Raw genomic sequence first — 14966 nt, 5'->3', positions numbered from 1 at the left:
TATATGGGCGGGCTAGAAATGGGTACCTTTTTCGGCCATTGACACCATACATTATCCCCAGGCGATAATGATGATGATGATGATGATGGTAGCACCGCCAGTCTGTAGGGCGAGTGCTTGTGCTGTGCCTGAGGTGTACGGGATAGCGTTTTGTCGCTCGCATTACGCCCGCATCAAATATCCTAGATTTGTATCAATAAATAAGTCGAGTAGGCTCCAGCATGCTGATGTCACTCCAAAAAATATGGACTCAAGGATGGACAAACCATGTGAGAAGAATCGAAAACCCTGTGATGTGGTTACATATCTCGAGAGAGGGCAATAGATAATTGACAACTTGAGCTCGAGCTAGCTGGCGGATGACGAAGACGAGTTTTGCCGAGGATCCGCCGGGAGGCCTTCGTCCAGCTTCAAGCTATGTGTTTAGAAACGTAACCCTGCTGCACATTGCAGCGATACAAGCATTTTCAATCCCATATCGCCGCCATGCACTGCCCCCCGTCCTTGTCAGATCATACGAGCCTCCATCAAGAGACATTTTCTGAACAGACCGAACAGTGGCGCCCATCGTTCCACATCACTGCGCCCAATGGATGGCTGAATGACCCGTGTGGATTGACATACGATCCCACCACTGGTCTCTATCACCTGTCGTTTCAATGGAACCCCAAGGGAAATGATTGGGGGAATATATCGTGGGCACACTGTACATCATCTGATCTGCTCACCTGGAAACAAGCCCAGGAGCCGTGTCTAACCCCCTCGGCCGAGTATGACAAGTGCGGTGTGTTTACCGGTTGCCGGAGACCTGGTACGATCTATGGGGAGTCTGGGGCCCTCACTGCGATATATACCTCAGTGAAATGCTTACCCATTCATTATGCACGACCCTATGTGGCCGGCTCCGAATCGATCAGTCTTGCAACTTCCACCGACGGAGGGACAACATGGCAGCGTCTTGAATGCAACCCAATCGTGTCAGGGCCCCCTGATCATCTTTCCGTCACAGGCTGGAGGGACCCTTTTATCGCTCAATGGCCATTTATCCTACAACAGCCCGGAGCCCTAGCATCTTCGGATCTGTGTGGGTTCGTTTCCGGGGGCATTGTCGGAGAGACCCCGACTGTCTTTGTCTACTCAGTAAACCCACAGGATCTGCGAGAGTGGAGCTATGTAGGATGCTTGGCTCATATTGGACTTCACTCTCGACCATCCCGCTGGTCGGGCGACCTAGGGGTCAACTGGGAGGTTGCGAATTTCGTCTCGCTGACGGACGACCAGAACCGACCCCGGAACTTCATCATCATGGGGGCCGAGGGCGTGTCAACACGAGGCAAGCCTCGGAGAAGAGCAGCCAGAGCACAGCTTTGGATGTCCATCGAGCCCTCTCCCGGGATCAGGACGCAACAGCAGCCCCTTGCAACTTTTGCCTATTCGGGCATTTTTGACCACGGTTGCGGATACGCGGCCAATTCGTTCTGGGATCCCGTCACCTCACAACACGTTGTCTACTGCTGGATCGCAGAAGACAGTCTCTCCGATCAAATTCGACATCAGCAGGGATGGAGTGGGACACTTTCCATCCCTAGGGTCGTGAACATAATGACACTGCACCGCGTGATGCGCGCGCGCTGCGCGGAGCTCACCGCTATCACATCTATAGAGTCCGAAGCTGATTTCAGAGGAACATGCACCGTTCGCACCCTGGGTATAAGACCAGATGCTAGAATCGAGAAGCTTCGAAGCAATGCGCACAGAAGCCACCTAGCTAATATGTCTCTACAAAACCCCGCCAAGCTAGCTGCATCACCAGGCACCAGCATCTCTATAGCGACGAGCAAGTGGGAACTTCAAGCCGAGATATCCGTCAGAAAGAACTGCAGCCAAGTGGGACTGTTCATAGTTCATGGCATAGGTATGGATGGCACTTGTGATATCGACCATTGGAAGTAAGTTTCTTCGAGGCCTCTTGCTGACTGTCTAGCAAAGATGCTCAACGTCGCACTACTTTGTCGTGGAACGTACATCAAGAGACGTTCATCATCACCCGCCCTTCACCTCCCGATCCTGAGATAGACCATGACCCGGAGAGTGCGCCGCATACTCTCTTCACTTATGAGACCGAGCAAGGCGAGCTACGGGAGGAGACGCTCCGGATCCATGCATTCTGGGATACTAGTGTGCTGGAAGTCTTCGTCAACGAGAGAACGGTCATCTCGACCCGAATCTACCTCATGCCGGCCGACCAAAAGCGATCCATATTGCAGTTCTTCGCAATGGGGAGAGATGTTCAGACACAGCCTTCGGTGGAGGATAGTCCTGCCCTTCTTTTAGAAGCAAATATATGGGACGGACTGGTTGCGACATGATCACTGCAAGCTAAGGTGTTGAGGCACCGAAGATATTATCTAAATATTAATCAATATTATATATTCTCTATCATACATATGTGTTTGAGTAATGCTTGATCAACATAACAAAATGCAATCGTGTCAACCCATGCTCCGAATCTCTATATCAATGCCAACAACTCATGCAGATCCAAGAAAAAAAAGCCCTCGGGACCCGGCTCGCCCGTTGTTCGAGTGGTATCCATTTGTGGCCCAAAGTAAGCAATTAAGACGCAACCTTATAGAAAAAAGAAAGCAACAAGGTCCCCCGCTCTCCTTCACAACAAGTATCCGAAGAATGCGAATGGGTATCATCAAGTCATAGTGGCCTTACAGCACAATCCGTCTTCTCGTCCGATGCAGACTTTCCTTGAATATAATGCACAACAAAAATGAGGTGAACGGCAGAGCTACAGCGAGGAAGATGGATGAAATTATGTAGTTGAGGAGGTCGGGCATTAGAGGAGTCTGTCATTCATAAGTAGAGGAAAGTCACCGGAAAGTTCGCTGCCAGAATTTCCAGCTGGGCAGCGCTTTGTGTCCGTCACGCTTATAAATACGCCAGTAGTAGACGGGAACACCGGCGATAATAAAAGCGACCACGATCAAGGTCTGCAGCGGTTCTGCAATGACGGCGCGGCTGAGCAGAAACAGACTCACACAGCAGAAGATGATCGGAGTCGATATCCAGGTCTTGTAAGGTCGTTGCAAGTACGGCTCGCGCACCCGGAGCACGATCAAGCCTAACACAGTCAGAAAATAGAATGTGTAGCCGGCGACTCCGTAAAACGTGACGAGCGTCTTGAACTCGCCAACAACGATATAGACCACCGTAAGAGCGCTGTTGAGGGCCATCGCATTGATGGGGGTGAACCCGATCTGCGTGCCGGCGCCGCACAGCCGGGAAAGTGACTTGCTCAACCAAGACCGGTGTTGAAGGCGGTTAGAGGAAGTGCCGCGTGTCCACAAAGTACCAAAGACTTCAGGTAGATAACCTTCTTTTCCGGCCGCGTAGACCAATCGACCACTGGTGAAGGTCGTGGCGTTCAGGGCACCAAAACAACTTGCGGACACAATCAGTGCAAAGATGAGAGCACCCACATGACCGAAGACTTTGTCGCCGAACTGTACCGCAATGGCATTGCTCGCTTCAATGGTCGCTTGGGGCAGGACGAGGATGTAGGCGACGTTGGCAAGGATGTAAGATAGGATGACTAACGGCATGGCTGTGTGAATCACCCGTGGCAGGTCCCGGTTAGGGTTTTTGAATTCCCCGGTAACATAGTTGGTCTAGATGAGTTCGTGTTAGAGATCGCAACGGCATGAGGGGTATGAGAGAAAAGGCATACATTGTCCCAGCCATCGAATGCCCAAAGCCCCGCGTACAGAGCCAGCGCCCATGCGGAAACGTCGATATTTGTACCCTCGAACCAGCCAGTCTTCCATTCCTTGTTGGCACTTCCAGTTGAGGAGAGGCCTGTGATAGCTACCACTATGCCGATAATTGTGACAGCCAGCAATGCAACAAACTTGAAGAACATAAACAAGTCTCCAATGCGTGCGGCCACCCGTGTAGAGATGCAATTCAGCAGAGTCACAACAAAGAGTCCACCAAAGGCAACGGCCTTGTTTATCCATGGGTTGATGGTTTCAACCTCGGCTCCCACTACTGCGCGCACGACATACTCTCCGAAGATGATGGCGATGATGGCAGCGCTGCCGGGCTTCAACACGAGAACAGCACACCAGGTGAACAGAAAACCCGCCAATTCTCCGAATATCTTCGCGAGATACACTTGAGATCCTCCATTCAGCGGGATAGCTCCGCCCAGCTCTGCATAACTGGCTGCTCCGGTCCATGCCAGCAACCCAGCAACCACCCACGCAATGAGCGACGCCCCTGGCGAACCCGCATTGACATTGACCTGGCTAGGAGAGGAGAAGATTCCAGAGCCAATGACCAGGCCAACAACGAGGGACAGACCGTTCAAGTAGGTCAAGGTCTTGTTTCGCTCCAGCGATCCGTCAGCTAGGCCAGCCTCTCCGTCCAAGGCGGACGGGGCTCCCAAAGGGGCATACCCGCCCGTAGTCTGCGATAAGGGAAAGAGCGTCGCCCCGAAATCGAAAGCGGAGGAGACTGAGTATGAGCGCGCGGATCGAGGTCGATTGGTAGAAGATTGTGCGGGAAGCTGAGTACTGGTTAAAGGGTCTTCTTCGTCTAAGGAGAGCTTGCGCGAAGAGAAAACGCCCGAGGGAGAGGAGGAGCAGGAAGATCGAGGACCAGAATCTGGCGATGAGGCTAGCGAGGCAAGCTCTAGAGAATCCCGGGGTGGTGCATGGTAACTGTCCGACCTCGAACCGGGGTTGGAAAAGGCTATCTGGGACATGCCTTTTGCCAGAGGTCAGGGGTGGTTAGTATTTTGGAGTGAAGCGGAGGTGAATGGCGAGCAGTGACAGAGCACGGGCTGTGTCCATGCCAATGTTGAGGTCGTGTGATGAGTGACGTTGTATTCGTAAACTAGACAAGAAATAATACACAACACTTAACACAGAAAAAGTAAAGGAGAAAGGAGAAGAATTAGAGAAGAAGCAAGTGTAATTGAGAGCAAGGGTAAGGTGGAGGAGAGAATAGGACTGAATAGATGAATGAATGAATAAACGAAACCATGAATGAGTCTCTGTAACATGAATTGAGCACAGACGGTCGGGCAGGGTGCGTGGTTAGCTCGATCAGGCTTAGTGCCGAGGGATCCATCTCCAGTCCCTGATTTTAATCAACTTTTAATCCAACTTTTGATAACTTCTTCCCTATGTTCTCGAATCTCGTTCCTCTCTCTTCACCCATGAAGCCCCGGATTTCTAGTCAGGGCTTTTCTCGGTATGATCGGTACAATGTGTCCTCCATCGGTGGAAGGCTGCTGACGAGAAGCCCCCAATTTTATACCTCGTCCTCCGCCTCCGCCTCCGCCTTTGCATCCTCCTCCGCATCCTCCTCCTCCTCCTCCTCTTCTTCTTCTCCTCCGCCGCCACCTAGATCACGTCGATGGGTGCAAGTGGCCCTTGTCACAACGGCTGCCGCCGGTATTGGCGCATATATCCGATCCGAACACGGTTCTCGGTCATCAACCTTGTCTCCCGCTCAATTCACTCTATACTATTTAGTATCGCGGGAACCCGTGTCGTCGTCGGGGAGCATTTTCACTCTACAGCCACCCAAGGTAGATGGGAGCAACCGCGCCGTTTACGAGGAAGCATGGACAACGGGAATATGGAGTGTGATGTTTAAGCAGCCCCAACTGCAGATCGGAAGAGACTATACTCCCCTTCCCTCAACCTCGCCAGATGAAGAGGAGGATGAATGCTTGCGGTTCTTCATCCGGCGAGACCCCCATGGCGAAGTTTCTCGCTATCTCCACAGCCTCGATATGGGCTCACCCATAGAAGTGCGTGGCCCTAGGGTCGAATGCGGGATCCCACCGAGCACGCAACACATTCTCTTCATTGCTGGTGGGACCGGAATTGCCCCGGCGTTGCAAGCCGCACACACTCTTCTTCGTCGCACAGATCAGACTTGTAAACCTAGAATTCATATTCTCTGGGCTAATCGAAACCGAGACGACTGTTTGGGGGGAATCAATGACACAATAGTGACTCCAGCTCCGCGGAGGTCGTGGTTCTTTGGTCGTTCAACTCCACCAGCAGCCAGCCCAGCCCCGGCCGCATCGCCTCTCAACCAGACTCGGTCCCTCATTGTCCGAGAGCTGGAGGCTCTCCGGGCGCAATATCCTGGCCAGATGACCGTGGACTATTTTGTCGACGAAGAAGGTAGTGCCATTGGCAAGCAGGCGATCCTGGATTTCACTAATTCGGTCGGCTTGCCGTCTCCCAAACCCAGGCAAGGCAATCTGATCCTTGTGTCTGGACCAGAAGGCTTCATCAGTTATATGGCAGGACCTAAGCTGTGGGCCGAGGGAATGGAATTACAAGGACCACTTCGAGGAATCATTGAAGAGCTTGATCTGAAGGACTGGGTTGTATGGAAGCTGTGAGGCCGTTCTATGTACGCTATAAATATAAGGATAGAGGACAGTAGGTAAACAAGGATGATTTCAAGCCCCGCGTAGATATGTATAACCTAACGTTATTCGTAGGTACAGTAACGGTGGGTAAATAGTCAGTATGAGTCCAGCTATTGACGGTGCGGAAAGACAAGGATTGAGGGCTGTTCTCTGATTGGGGTCCGACCAGAACAAGGTTGTGGAGTCGGGCTGTTTATTCCATAATTACTCCGTAGACTACGTACTATAATATTGTTGTTCATTGAAATAAGCCCAGACACCATACGTCGTACTACGCCGTAAAGACCTCTTTCTCTTCTTTTCCTCTCTCCCCCCAACCCTACCAAGCCATTGTTCGGGGAACTCCTCAACTCGACCCCTCCAACTCATATATCTCGTAAAGGCGCCGTCAGCGCGCTGATAGCGCGCTATCAATGCGCGCAGGCGCGCCTGGGCGCCAGCCTTGAGGGGAGAAGACCATCGACCAGTTTCCGAGGGAAAGGCCGAGGATAACGCAGGTCTGACCGAAATGTATCCCAGCTTCCTCGAGCACAGCTCTGTGGAGATCGTGTCCTGTGAGGCGATCAACCGATTAGTACCACTGTACAGGACCTCGTACGTGGATAAAGTTCCGGGGGGAGATCGATGCCTTGCTCCCATGAACAGGCGGCCACCGCCATTTGACTCAGCACCCTCTTGATATTTATTATCTTCTCGCGTAGCGGCATAAATAAGGCCCTCCGTCCCTTAGAAGCGTTGCGCTCCATCGAATCAGCCATCATCGCGAAGTTTATTACAGGGGTGCTGACCATAAGCCGTTCAGCTGGCGTGCGGGCTGGATTCTGGCATGCGATGTTTGGAGGAAAGCCAATTCAGACATCAGGAAAGGCCCAAGCAGACGACCAAGTGAATACACACAAGGTTGGCAGCTGCCTCCGAACATGCAGGAGCTTATTGTAAAGATGACCGGTAACTTATGGCCGTCGGGAGTAGCGGAGTGGAGTTAATGGTGTGATCAGTGCTCTTTGAAGGAAGGCAGGAGAATAAAATCAGAAGAACACGAGCGAAGAGAGCAAAAGCAAAAGAAAATTGAAGAATAGAATGTCCAGTCATGTCATATCCTCTCTTCAGCTTTTGGTGAGACGAATTGTCTTGGTGGGTAAGTACTAGTAGAAAGATCGGTGGAGGAAGAGCTGAGGAATTTCTGCATGCATGCGGGAGGTACGTATGTATTACCTAGGTAAGGATATGTAGACAGATACAGACCATCGAGAAAATACGAGTGGAAGGAGTACGAGATACGGAGTACGGAGTACGCCAGGCTCAGTAGATAGACTACTAAATTGGGTAGTAAGTGGTGGTAACTTGGAATTTGGAACAGTACTCCGTACCTTACCGGCCTGATCTTCTTCGTCTTCTCAGCTTCCTCCTCCTCCTCCTCCTCCTCCTCTTCCTCTTTCTGCAGATCTGACCCGCTGTATTTCCCCGACCGACGCGTTTACAATTGCTTCAGCGAGAAGCTGACATCACACCGCTGCATGATTGGGCCACGTACAAGTCAATGCTCCAGATCGAGCTGAGCAGTAGCCCTGCAGTCAAGGAAGCTCTTCCGGACAATTCAATCCAAACTGCGCTGACACTTGGCACATCGGGCCATGACGCTGCACAGATTGGGTTCCGAGCATGCGCAAGGTAGATAACCAATGTTGAGACCATGGATGAGTTCGGCTAAGACAAGAACAGCCATTTAATTCTCTCTTTCTCTGCTCTGCTGCAGAAAAGTATCAATGACCAATGACTCGGTTAATGCGAAACCAGCCCAGTCAGACCTCTTCTGAGCAGGTCTACCATCCATTACGACGAACAGACAATCGCAGAACAATCCACAGGCTTTACCAGAACGGTATAACCCGGCGGACATTTAGTGACTACGCATCCTCTCGCACAGCGCCTGGTAGCATGAATCGTCGCTCATCCGCTCCAGTGAGCACTCGATCGGAATTCGAAAAGGCCTGGAGGAATGACCTCCCCGATACGCAGCCTTCGCAGCCACTAGAGGCTCTCGCGACGACGACAGATATTCATCTTTCTCGCCGTGATCGTAGGAACAGCAGTATTCCGTACGACAGACAATCTAGCGAAGCTGCGTCGGGCTTACACACGTTAGAAACAAATTGCCTGGTGCTTCCACTCCGCCTGTATCCTACGACAACTGGCCCCTCTGAAGGCCACAAGCGGAGCGTATCTCATACTCCGCAACCCGTTCATTCGAGTCCAACCCAGACACGCCGGTGGCAATCGGACGCGACTGGCTCGCCGCGGGTGTCTCGTACATCGGGCTCACGACGTGAGAGAATTCGGTCCATCATTCGACAGTTCAGACGACCTAGCTGGCCCGCAACAACCCCATCTTGCCCCGCTCGTAGTCGCACGGAGCGACGGGTCTATGCGAGGAACATAGGGACGAGTAACGACTTGACCTCAGCCGATAATTCAACTGCACCGTTATTGGTTGAATTGTCTCAGACCGGATCTCGAGCTGACATTGCGCAACTTCTCGAGAATGGTCATGATATTGAAGCTCGTCACATGTCCACTCGCCGAACGGCATTACTTGTCGCATCTCAGAACGCAAACGAAGAAGTCGTAGAGCTGTTGCTTCAAAGGAACGCGCGAGTGGATGCCACCGATAAATCCGGATCGACGGCTTTGCATCTAGCAGCTTCCCGCGGCCACTGTAACGTTTTGGAGCTGCTTCTACCCGAATTTCTAGATATCGACGTGCGGAACTCTAATGGCCAAACAGCCCTCTGGCTGGCAGCGTATTATGGCCACGTTGATGCGGCGCGCCTGCTGATCGCATGCCATGCTAAGCTCAATGCGCGAGCAGACAGCCAGACTACTGCGCTGCATGCTGCCGCAAAACAAGGTGATGCAGCGATCATTCACCTTCTGGTTTCAGCAGGTGCAGACGTGGAAGCGAAGGACGGGATGATGATGACGGCACTGCATTATGCTTGCGAGGCTGGTCATCTCAGGGCTATTGAATTACTCCTTGATAGCAAAGCGAATATCGATGCGGCTGGAAACGATCGCAGAACACCTCTCATCTGCGCAGCCGCTACGGGCCAACTGTTTGCAGTCCAATTGCTGTTGAAGCGGAAGGCCTCGGTTCGGTGCCTTGATGATGCTTCAATGACGGCCTTGCACTGGGCCGCTTTTAACGGGCATACCGAGGTTGTGAATGCATTGAGCCTAAAGAAGACTGTGTTGGCTAAAACAAACATCGCTGGTCGAACGGTTCTCCATCTAGCAGCGATGAACGGACAATTCGCAGTTGTTGAGCATCTCATTCGCAAAAACTTGCCTCTAGAAGCTCGCTGCCACACCGGCTTCACGCCACTTCACTACGCATGTATAGCAAACAGCTTGGAAGTCGCCAGATTGCTGCTCATATCGGGCGCCGATATAGAAGCTTGCGTTAGCCCCGACCTACGGAGGTCTGTCCACATAGCGGCTGCTGATGGATCCATGGGTCTACTCAATTTGCTTTGTGACAAGGGGGCTTCTCTGAAAGCTCGCGACTCTGTGGGAGATCGCGCGCTCTGCGTGGCATGTCGGTACGGTCATGCTGCTGCCGTGCAGAACTTCCTAGACCGAGGGTCACCCATCTACCTACCATATGAAGAGATGTCCGAGGAGGATTCCCCATTGTGTTTAGCAGCGATGGGAGGGCATCTTCCTGTGGTCACTCTATTGCTTCAACGGGGTGCATTGGCCGCCAAGCGCGATGAAAGGGGCTGGCCGCCCTACCGACATGCCGCTTACTACGGACACCCTGACGTGTTGCGGTTACTCCTCTCCTGCGATCTCACATCAGCAAAGGAGGATGCTGATTTAGGACTTACGGTGGACCGCATTGGCTTTGCCCCTTCGGCAAGCATCTCCGACGAGCGAAAGCTGGAGGTGCAGAACCTGTTGTATCGGATACACCAGTCAACTCCGTCGAGATTTGACGTCGTACCTTCTTGGACTTTTTCTTTTCCAGCGGAAAAACACGATCAAGCTTTGCATCGACCAGCGCCGGCCTTCTGGTCCGATTCTCCAATGGAGACCCATACCGCCCCAAAAACAACCATAATCCCCCAGGAACTACCCGGGACTTTAGAACAAGGGCTACCCACAAGCCGATCCCACACCCCGGAGCATATGCGTCGAGAAGCCAGCCCTAACCATGGACCCTTGAGACTCAGTGGCATGCCAGGGGCCTTCCTCGTAGAAGAACAGGCGTTTGTTCCCGCGAACGAACATCCAATGCTTAGGTCTAGCGCGCGACCCCACCTTGACTCATCTAGGAAACCCGGAGGGATCAGTCTTCCCTTGGAGACAACATTCGCTCGAACGAAAGGACCGACTTTCTTGCCGGAATCGCCAAGCTCAGTCATCGACCCGCGTTGTGCCAGATACTCCTTGTCATCCATCTGGATGTCAAGCCCAGTGTATCAGAGGGAATCCGAGGAGGACGAACACTGGGACTCAGAATCGTCTCTCTCATCAGTATACACGGCGTTGGAGGGTGAAGCATTTGAGCTTGCCGTGTGAGAGGTCTCTCTGCCTCTCCTTCTTGTCTCTCTTTTGCAATTCATCTTGCTCAAGGATGAGGAACCATGTGTTTGAACGAGACCACAATGCAGAAAGGCCTGTGATCAGGCTCAGGCTTTGTGTTAGTTCTGTTGTGCCATTTATTTATTTATTTAAGACATCCACCTCATGCAAGTCTCGCTTCTACTGGGTCCCTGGTATACAAATATTAGCCACGGCCTATTTACACATCGAATTGGGTCCCCGACCCAGCGCTTTGCAGCACAATCCTGCCTACACCGCATCAATAACATCATCGTGACTATGGCTTGGAGCTTGTCTTAAATGTTCCCAAACAAAGCCACTCATGCAGCGACAGAGCGAAGAACAAAACGGAGATCGTTCCCGGGGAAATGGTCCGTGGCAAACGAACGCCTGGTAAGGCCAATGGCCTTGGAGGTGGAGAGACAATTAAGTATTATTAGGGAACACCGTGCATACCTAACTTGTTGTTCCAATGATCTGGCTCCTAAGCCCTACTTGTCCACGGTCAGTTGGGCGTGCATAGCTCTCTTTGTATTTTAGAGATCTCAAAGTCAAATGAACGAAGTCTCTATAAAAGCATGGATGGGATCGAGCGACCATGATGCCTATCTTCCTCTCTCATCATACGTCTATCAAATACATCCCGTGTTGTCGCTGGCTTGGATCCGGTCCAAGCTGATTTCATCACTTTCCTGTTCCAGCCTATCTTCGAGACGTTTCCTAGGGCCAGGTCGGTCGGTGTCCAACATACTTTTCCCCCTTACCAACTTGCGAATTGTGCCTCCCATTCGCACATCAAGACACGGTCCTCATCGCGGCTCATCCCCCTCAACTGACCTTTCATGTGTACTGTCACATTGTCAGCATTCCCGCCCATCCATCTCAACTGTACCTCCCATCGCTGTTATACCTCAGAAAATGGGACCATCCAGAGAGCCTTCTTTGACCATGGAGTCCATGGGTCGAGGCGGACATAACGCCCCCACGTCATCAACCTCCTCCTCGACCTCGACCGCAGCCGAACCGATGGGTATGCAAGGCCGGGGCGGGTATAACGATGTGAACGATAAAGCAGGGACCAACCAGTAGAATGCTCGCGAGGTTCCCGGCTGCGGAACAGCATCACCGAATGGAAGGGAGAAGTCTAGGCTGCGGTTGGCAGTGCCAGAAGATAGAAAAAAAAAGAATTTCTCAGGGCTAGCAGCAGTCGTGTTTATTTCCCAACGCAGAATCTGTTACCGCACGCCACCCCCTCCCCGGTGATTAGCCATGTAATTTGTTTGGAAGCGCAGAAATGTGTTGTTTGTTTGTTGAACATATTAGAACGAAGAAAAAGGGATAGACCTGAAAAGAAAGAATGGTGGGAGACAACGTACTTTTCGAACACCACCCCCAGGACATCCTCCACGTCGCCACTCTCATCTTTACCCGTGATCTTGGCCAGGGCATCGGCCGCGGAACGGAGGTGCTCGGCCGCGGTGACGATGTCGACTTCTTCCTCGGACTCGTGTGTAAGATGGTGATGGTTTGATGGTTGAGTCTGGTTCATGAACGCGTCTAGATCCTCCAGGCAGCGTTGTAGGTTCGAGCTCTGTCGGTGGGTGACGCCCAGAGAATCCTCCCAGTAGGACCGGTCGTACTGGCCGTTGGCATCCTCCTCGATCCCCGTCGGGGAAGCCAGTTCCTCAAACGTAGCGATCAACCCCTGTAGAAAGCGCTGGATATGGCCCGGATCGTGCTCCGCCACCGGGCCAGAGACGGAGCCCGTCTCCCGGCGGGCATCCATGCAGGAGATCCCGAACACGCGCCGGTCGGGCACAGCAGGGAACAGAGTACGGACGGTGGCAAGCAGCTGATCCGGGAGGCGATCCAGGCCGGGCAACCGGTCACACTTGTTGATCGCAACGACGACGCAGCGGCCGGCGCGCGCGCACTCATTAGCCGCATCAACGACTTCTGGTTCAACTGCCAACCGCGAAGAAGCACTCGCACTCCCCTCCTCCTCCTCCTCCTCCTCCTCCTCCTCCTCCTTCTCCTCCTTCTCCAACGAGACGACCACAACGACAACATCCGACTCCAACGCCCTAGCCTTAGCCCTCCGGATGCCCTCTTTCTCAACCGCCCCGATCACCACATTCCGAGCCGCCGCGGAGCTCCTCCCATCATCATCGTCCTCCAAAACATCCTCCGACCGGATCCCCGCCATATCACCCAGCCGCACGAACCAACCCCCAACATCCACCCCAACATCGACGATATCCCTCGTAGTCCCTTCCTCGGTACTGACGATGGCGGCCTCGCGGCCCACCACCCGGTTCAGCAACGAGCTCTTGCCCGCATTGGGGGCCCCCAGCAACGCCACGCGGATCCCGCTCCGCAGCAACTCGCCCTTGGCGGCATTGCCGATATGCAGCTGGATCTGCGCCTGGAGGGCGCGCACCTGCCGGCCCACGGACCCAACCAGCTCGCGCGGCGATTCGTCGAAATGCTGGTCCTCGGCGAAGTCGATCAGCGCCTCCAGCTCGCCGCGCGCGTACAGCAGCTGATGCCGCCACTGCTCGTAGCGTTGCGACAGCGCGCCGCCTTGCTCACCACTGCCGCTGCTGCTCGCCGCACGCACGGCGATCCGTCGCTGCTGCTCCGTCTCCGCGTGCAGGATATCCCCCAGCGCTTCGATCTGGGGGAGGTCCAGCCGGTTGTTGAGGAAGGCCCGGCGCGTGAATTCGCCTGCCTCGGCGTAGCGGATCGTTCCTCCCCCTCCTCCTCTTCTGGAGGGGGGTCCCAGGGGGACTTGGGGATCCTTCGGGTTTGTTGTTGTGGTTGTTGTAGACATTGAGGACGGTGACGAGGATGGCCGGTTGATGTTCGCGATCGCGGTCAATACGGATTTAACGATCGCCGAACCCCCGTGCAAGTGAAGTTCGAGCACGTCTTCCCCTGTCACGGTTCGGGGGCCGGGGAAGTATAGCACCAACGCTGCGGCGTCGAGGATGGTGTTCGAGGATGGAGGGTGGAGAGGGTCGTAGAGCGTGCGGACGGCGGCGTGACGGGCACGGGGAAGGGGCGCAAAGGGGGAGAGAGCATTGTAAATCTACAAGATGTAAGGTTAGTTAGTGGTTGACAGGACAGGTCTCGATGAGCGCTGAAACTGAAAGCGAAATGAATGCGGGTCAAGATGTATACCTGCACGCATGCTGGACCAGATACTCGCACGACGGCGATAGCGGCTCGCCCGGGAGCGGTGGAGAGGGCATAAATTGTGGAGTCGGCATCAAAGAGTGAGAAATCCGGGCGAGAGGCTGAGAAGCAGCGGCGTAGTGATGGATTTAATAGTAGTAGTGGTGCCGGAGAGCGTCTCGACAAAACAGCTCGATTCGGGGGCGGCAACGATGGGCGGGCGGCAGCAGCCCACCGCAGGGTTCGAAGATTGAAGCCTCGCATGCGCAAAAGGGTATCAGTCGCTGAGAACCAATAATTGCCTCATAAAGCTGGACAGTTGGGGTAAAGGATGGCTCGAATGTTGGCGCAAAATGCCGCGGATGTAGGGATCACGTGCAGTCGGTCCCACCCTCGTCGGTATCATTACACTCAGACACTCACTCATACAAGCATGATAAGTACAGTACTCTGTATTCGCATTAGATGTTACGGGTCCCATATTCTGGGAACCACTCTGCGTACGCACTAAGCTTGGTAAACCAGTAGATGTAGTAGGAAAAGGTCATATCACAGGGACCCTGCGCCCCTTCGTCACGCCTGCGCACCGAAAGACACACGGCCATACGCCTCACAATCCTCCTCCGCCAGAGATATGCAACTGTCGCCGGAACGACATCCAGATATAATAAACAAGAAGAAACCAATGAAAAGCCGAGTATGTACACAGACAGAA

General features: G+C 53.3%; 6 protein-coding genes across 6 annotated transcripts; 3 read left to right on the top strand and 3 right to left on the bottom strand.

The window, feature by feature from the left end:
* Positions 1-486: 486 nt before the first annotated feature.
* BO72DRAFT_373110 (glycoside hydrolase family 32 protein) lies at positions 487-2369 on the top strand (the record flags this gene model as incomplete). The annotated part of the gene is made up of 2 exons (XM_040941067.1): positions 487-1930; positions 1990-2369. The coding sequence occupies 2 exons, from the start codon at positions 487-489 to the stop codon at positions 2367-2369; spliced, it is 1824 nt and encodes a 607-aa protein (XP_040803793.1).
* Positions 2370-2431: 62 nt separating this feature from the next.
* BO72DRAFT_424750 (putative amino acid transporter) lies at positions 2432-5035 on the bottom strand. Its single transcript, XM_040942886.1, has 2 exons — positions 3740-5035; positions 2432-3680 (listed from the first exon to the last, which is right to left on the bottom strand). The coding sequence occupies exons 1-2, from the start codon at positions 4775-4777 to the stop codon at positions 2883-2885; spliced, it is 1836 nt and encodes a 611-aa protein (XP_040803792.1). The 5' UTR covers positions 4778-5035; the 3' UTR covers positions 2432-2882.
* Positions 5036-5191: 156 nt separating this feature from the next.
* BO72DRAFT_446090 (cytochrome b5 reductase family protein) lies at positions 5192-6657 on the top strand. Its single transcript, XM_040944214.1, has one exon. It carries the CDS (start codon positions 5234-5236, stop codon positions 6437-6439), a length of 1206 nt encoding a protein of 401 aa, XP_040803791.1. The 5' UTR covers positions 5192-5233; the 3' UTR covers positions 6440-6657.
* BO72DRAFT_36604 (uncharacterized protein) lies at positions 6563-7254 on the bottom strand. The gene has a single exon (XM_040940775.1). The coding sequence runs from the start codon at positions 7106-7108 to the stop codon at positions 6686-6688; it is 423 nt and encodes a 140-aa protein (XP_040803790.1). The 5' UTR covers positions 7109-7254; the 3' UTR covers positions 6563-6685.
* A 4085-nt stretch (positions 7255-11339) lies between these two features.
* BO72DRAFT_36594 (uncharacterized protein) lies at positions 11340-12225 on the top strand. Its single transcript, XM_040940773.1, has one exon. The coding sequence runs from the start codon at positions 11630-11632 to the stop codon at positions 12161-12163; it is 534 nt and encodes a 177-aa protein (XP_040803789.1). The 5' UTR covers positions 11340-11629; the 3' UTR covers positions 12164-12225.
* Positions 12154-14580, bottom strand: BO72DRAFT_36599 (tRNA modification GTPase). Its single transcript, XM_040940774.1, has 3 exons — positions 14258-14580; positions 12451-14165; positions 12154-12306 (listed from the first exon to the last, which is right to left on the bottom strand). Exons 1-3 carry the CDS (start codon positions 14513-14515, stop codon positions 12288-12290), a joined length of 1992 nt encoding a protein of 663 aa, XP_040803788.1. The 5' UTR covers positions 14516-14580; the 3' UTR covers positions 12154-12287.
* Positions 14581-14966: the final 386 nt, after the last annotated feature.

The sequence above is a fragment of the Aspergillus fijiensis genome (assembly GCF_003184825.1).
Source record: "Aspergillus fijiensis CBS 313.89 unplaced genomic scaffold BO72scaffold_12, whole genome shotgun sequence".
Classification (NCBI taxonomy): Eukaryota; Fungi; Ascomycota; class Eurotiomycetes; order Eurotiales; family Aspergillaceae; genus Aspergillus; species Aspergillus fijiensis.
Note: the sequence above shows the minus strand (reverse complement) of the source record. Positions and strands in the feature narration are given on the sequence as shown.